General features: G+C 39.9%; 1 protein-coding gene across 1 annotated transcript; it reads left to right on the forward strand.

Moving 5' to 3' along the window:
• Nucleotides 1–2,747: 2,747 nt before the first annotated feature.
• Nucleotides 2,748–4,666, forward strand: LOC129776680 (myrosinase 1-like). Its single transcript, XM_055782477.1, has 4 exons — nucleotides 2,748–3,157; nucleotides 3,214–3,747; nucleotides 3,804–4,354; nucleotides 4,457–4,666. The coding sequence occupies exons 1-4, from the start codon at nucleotides 2,786–2,788 to the stop codon at nucleotides 4,572–4,574; spliced, it is 1,575 nt and encodes a 524-aa protein (XP_055638452.1). The 5' UTR covers nucleotides 2,748–2,785; the 3' UTR covers nucleotides 4,575–4,666.
• Nucleotides 4,667–5,920: the final 1,254 nt, after the last annotated feature.

Consider the following 5,920-nt stretch of genomic DNA (forward strand, 5'->3'; position numbering starts at 1 on the left):
ATTCTTGTGAATGATGTGCCATTTACAATTCGCTACAAATATGTATTCTCGTCACGTTTATGAAACGAATCGCAGATTGAGATAAGTCCCTTCAAGTGTTTTTCGGTAAAATAAACCCTTATTCCGGAATCCGGTCAGATTTGAAATTAGCACAATACTGCGTTCTTCAAATTTCATTCATTCTAGTCTAGAAATTTGAAAAAATCATTTTTTTTTTTCAGACATTTAAGAATATACCATCTTTTCGCAAATCTCATTATTTACCAAGTTATGACCATTTTAGTGATGCGATATTATATCTAGTACGGCCATAACAATTAACTTCAAACGCGCTTTTCTCGAAACATATTTTCAAATTGGCTTACACGATATCTCAAGTTCTACTTATCCGATCTATGTTTATATGAATACAATCTGTATGCATCTCTCTATCGCATGAACCTATAAAAAAAATCCTAATTTCGTAACTTTACTATTTTGAAAAAATCAAGAAACTTGAAAAAAATGTTTTAAGCAGCCTTTTTTTTCTTCAAATTTCCGCCATTTTGTCAAAAAACACGTTTTTGACTTGTCAGAGGTTCATGCGATAGTGGCATCTTTACTGATTCAGAATCTGTTCGATTTGTTTCCTTCAGATAACCAGAAAGGCTGGAATCGTGTACGCCATGGCATAACTTTTTTTTAACCTCCTCTCTTGATCAGCTTCTAATTATGGATATATATTTTTTTTATAAATAGTGATATAATGGATATTAAAAATATTCTTTGTTTTACTTTTTCGGAGCTCGAAGAAGCGTCCCTTAATCTGATCGAGTCAAATCCTATCGGATTGTGCAAATGTTGCAACCTTGAAATGCAGAATGCAAAAGTTTATTTCGTTCGGATTGCGATATGTCAAATCCGATCGGGTTCCGTAATATGGGTTAATATGTAGTCCATGCATTGTTGCATGTTTGCCTGTTGCATGCATGTTTTTCGTGATGTTTCGTTTCTCATGAACGGTGATTTTCGATATCTGTAGCGAATCTACTAATTCATGTGCATCAAGGATCAATCTTTTTTTTTTTATTAATCAGCAGTTGCAGCATGAACTTTCCAGACAACTCAAAAGAAGCGTATTACAAAAATTACCAGACATCAATAAAGACAACATCATTGCAAGAAATAGATCTCCAGAAATACGGCCCGTACGCTAATGATAGAATTTGTTGTTCGTTTCAATGTTCAGAAATACTTGAGAGTTCTCGAAAAAAAACCAAACAGTTTTGTCATCAAGAGCAAAGGCTGAATTCAATCCGCACTTAAGTCGTGATTTTTAATACTACAAAAAATCCAACATTCTTTGTGTTATTGGGTGTCTTAATCCTGACGGATTTAATGGCCCTCTATTACCGATTGGAATAAATTGATGGATCCTAGTTCATGTGCGTTACCTTCAGAATATTCATTTCAGGAAAGAGGTTCAGTCATAAGAAAAAATATGGATGTTTGACTGAGCATCACTCTCAGGCAGTTCAGTTTTTTTATTGATGAATACTGAGTACTCAGGGCGGGCGTGAAGTTTAAAAAATCGTTTAAATACAAAACAGATCTCATTCAATTTTGGCTATTAACTTGAATGTTTCACTCTGAAAAATACTTAACGTGTTCACGTGGACATTATCAAAACCCCCTCCCCCCTCACCGTGGACAAGCGGGGACATTTTCGTAACCCCTACCCCCCTCCTAATGTTGTCCACGTGGTATGTGGACAACCCATTATCTACTTAAATTGGCGATTCATTGCCAATTCTTACTCAGTGAGAGTATTGCGTTAACAATGCCGTCATGGATACCACAATTCCTTTTTTTTATTTTTGCGGCCCGCGACACCATAATTATCGTGTGTTTGTGGCCCCTGTGATAAAAAGGTTGAGTACCGCTGGTCTAACGCCTAGTTCTGCTACACTAAGATATTTCGTATTGGCAAACCAATCGTACTCATTCATCTTTCATGATGAAAGATGAGACTCTACTGACTTGATGATTATTCGTGGAAGACTGGCCACTGATGTGTGTATCGAAATTTTTTTTATCAATATCTCATTCATGGAATAATGCTTGTTCGTTGCGAAGATGCTTGGGCACGCATATGATTTTGGGTTTGGGAAATGAAGTCCATTTATTACATAACACCAGTATAACAAAAACCGAACACATAACTTCAGAACTAGGGATAATCGTTAGCTTTCATAAAACATACATTCAGGTGTAGGAAAAACTTTGTTCTACTAAAGCTGCCGAATATGTGACACATCCATCATTCAATTGGAATACTCGAAAATTCATATATTCAAAACAACGAGACTTTTTCTGAAATGTCCCAACAAAGTTCCTAAGAGTGATAAATGCAATCCACGAATGAATTATTGAAGAAGTGATTTTCATCGATCATCAGCAGAATTGCACTCATTTGAATGCATTATATATCAGTTGGTGTCAAACAAAATTGAATATTGTGTACAGATCTTCGTATCTTGAGCTTACCTTTCACCTACCCATCAGTATGATTCCGCAGCGATAACAAAATCAGAATAATGATACTGACGTCCTTGCGACGACGCAATCGATTATCAGACAGTCTCGCCATCAACGGGCACCATCTTAATCTTTTCACTCACTCTCCCCGGGAATAAATGAGAACAAGAAAGGCACGGTACAACCAACCGGGAGACCTACTTTCTCCACATTCGCAGCTGCTCAACGGAATGTAATCAATCAGTCTCGATTAGCACTCGCCAGAAGAATGTTCTCTTCAACAATCGCTAGTATACTTTTGTGTTTTTCGAGTCTTCACGTTCAACCGATTGCATCCAGCGTTCCCGTACTTGTGGAAGTCCCACCACATAGTCCCTGGCCGTGGACATTGTCACAGGGGAGCAAGTGGAAACATCAGCCCGGGGATGATAAGCATTTTCCCCCATATTTCGCATTTGGAGCATCAACAGCGGCCTACCAGATTGAGGGCGCCTGGCAGGAAGATGGTAAAGGTCCCTCGGTCTGGGACACAATGACCCACGAGCACCCGGAATTAGTGGTTGATCGCGCAAACGGAGATGTGGCAGCCAACTCTTATCACCAATTCACAGACGATATCGCCGCACTGAAGGAAGTAGGGGTATGTACTCGCACCCGAAGCCTCAATTGTGAATCTCAAGATATCTCTCCCAACAGTTCGGGTTTTATCGTTTCTCAATCTCGTGGTCTCGTATTCTGCCCGAAGGCGATCTTTCGTCGCTTCAACAAGCTGGAATTGACTATTATGACAAGCTTATCGATTCCCTGCTGGCTGAGAAAATAGTTCCCGTAGTCACCATGCTGCACTATGACGTACCGCAGTATTTGCAGAATCTGGGCGGAGTTGCTTCACCCTTGTTTGTGAGATATTTTGAAATCTATGCAGATACACTGTTCCGACACTTTGGGGACCGCGTACAAACTTGGATTACTCACAATGAACCGTACGACTTCTGCGTGGATGGTTACGGTTACGGTCGTAATGGACCGTTGGTCTACGCACCCGGTGTTGGTGAATATCTCTGTGCTCATCACGTACTGCTAAGTCACGCTGCTGTGTATCATCTGTACAACCAAAAGTATCGCTCTAAACAATCCGGCTCCATTGGGATTACTCTCAGTGGAAGATTTTTCTACCCCGTGAACAACGAAACCGGACCAGACGTAATCGATCGTGCCCTAAACTTCCAGGTAATCACAGTCCTAAATTTCATCAATCCATTCATCGAAAGTTTTCTTTTGTTCAGATTGGTTGGTTCGCTCATCCGCTGTTCAGCGAGAAGGGCGGCTATCCGCCCATAATGGTAGAAACTATTGCGGAACACAGTCTGCTTGAAACACGCACCATGTCTCGCCTCCCGACGATGTTGCCAGAAACGAAAGCGTTTGTGAAAGGTACGGCAGATTTTTTGGGCTACAATTACTACAGCAGCCGGCTGGTGAAGCTAGACCCGCGGGAATACAACATCAGCAGTCCACCTTCGATCGATAAGGATACTGGTCTGGTGTACAGCGTGGATCCGAAGTGGAAACGAGCCAAGTCAGATTGGCTCTACGTAGTCCCTGCGGGACTTCGAGGGGTGCTGAATTGGTTCAAAGAGGAATACGATAACCCAGTGGTGCTGATAACTGAAAATGGATACTCGGACGATGGAGGACTGTGCGATCACGAGCGAATTGAATATTATAAGCTTCATTTGGAGCAACTGCTAGCGGCCGTAAATGAGGACGAATGTCATGTGGTAGGACACACATCTTGGAGTATTATCGACAATTTCGAGTGGCTTCGTGGCTACAGGTGAGTACAGCTATCGTGGCGGAACCAAGAAAGCTAGTGGGTGGATATCATGTTGCAATTAAAGGAGAACTAACCACGTTCAATCATCTATTTTTTTTGCAGCGAAAAATTCGGCCTGTACCACGTGAACTTTTTGAGCCCAAATCGAGAACGAACCCCGAAGCTTTCAGCCAAATTTTTCCAGGAAGTGATCAGAACAGGAACGATTCCAAAGATATAAAGTTGATTGGAGTAAAAAAATATCAAGAAAACATTAAGAAGAATGATCTTTTTATAATAAAGGTAAACGACGAATGATTTTTCTTTTTAAAATTTTACCCGTAAATGAATCACTCTGCCAAAGAGAGTCCGATTAAAGCCCCCGTAGACTGCAGACTTTTTGTCGACCGATAGATTGGTCGGACGACTTAGTCAGTATGGAGCGATATGCATATGCGCACACTACACCGATTCAGTACTGGCCGTTAAAAAAGTTTGATAGGCTTCCCGATTGCATGCAAACTATTCGGTCGGTCAACTATCGGCCGTCCGTTTAATCAGTGCTGGCTAGCATCGATCTTCGCACACACGACAATTATTTATCGGCCGATAGTTCAATTCGCTCTCAATTTTGGCATCCGACATAGGTGCCGTGCGAATCACTGAGAATGGGATGTACCCAATGCTCTTGGTATCCCTTTTTGATTTTCCTTCACCGTTCTCTTCACCGTTGTCAAACACAAATTAAATACAGGGCCCTATTATAGGAATCGAATCGAGGATTCGATACAATCACTATCACTATCACACCGAGTAAAATCTGGAATTATAGAAATCGAGGAAAACAGCCCGATTCGTTACTCTGCTCGAATGCAAGTGGCGGTGCTGAAATATTTTGAAACGAGTTTGAAATGTTTCACGAAGCACTATAGAAAGGATGCCATCTTTTTTGGGACATCTGCTACGAAAATTATAAATATCTATATTTCCAAAAGTATTAATATGGTTATGTTTTGGAGAAAACTGATATTCCCTCAACGAATGAAGCTCAATAGGCGTAATATATGCATGGATATGTAATAAAAACGACATCATGGAACAATTTGCTTTACAAAAAATATAATTATTAGAAGATGAATCTTTTCATGTATTTTCACAACTGCAATCTATGGAATTCCATGAATTCCACTTTTTTTAGCAAAACAATTTTTTTGCATGTAATTTTTATTTGGCGTCGATTTCTTGTTGCAGCGGCGTCAATAGCTTCATTGTATTGGGCCACCACCTGTGGCCCTGAATTTTCGCTTGTTGTGTGCTAGTGTTTTCTTTACCTTTCACCTCATGTCAATCCAAATCTGTAATTCGAAAAAAACATTATTGTTTTTCAAGACATTTCAGCTTTAGCATATGGTAGAGAAAGTCTGGTATAGTATAGCAATAAAAAAGAAAATTGCTGACAAAAGTAACACGTACTAATGTACGCTAGCAGGAATAAGCAATTTTTAGGTAGGAAATTCGGTTGATAGTAATTCGAAGAATATGATAAAATTTACTTATGAAGTTATATGTATCGTAGAAGAAACACTT

This window comes from Toxorhynchites rutilus, chromosome 1 (genome assembly GCF_029784135.1).
Source record: "Toxorhynchites rutilus septentrionalis strain SRP chromosome 1, ASM2978413v1, whole genome shotgun sequence".
Lineage (NCBI taxonomy): Eukaryota > Metazoa > Arthropoda > Insecta > Diptera > Culicidae > Toxorhynchites > Toxorhynchites rutilus.

Bases quoted from the DNA above. Each gene is read 5' to 3' on its own strand.
- LOC129776680 (XM_055782477.1), top strand. From the start codon at position 2,786: ATGTTCTCTTCAACAATCGCTAGTATACTTTTGTGTTTTTCGAGTCTT. The intron at 3,748-3,803 runs GTAATCACAGTC...TCTTTTGTTCAG, and splicing joins ATCGTGCCCTAAACTTCCAG to ATTGGTTGGTTCGCTCATCC. The intron at 4,355-4,456 runs GTGAGTACAGCT...TTTTTTTTGCAG, and splicing joins GAGTGGCTTCGTGGCTACAG to CGAAAAATTCGGCCTGTACC.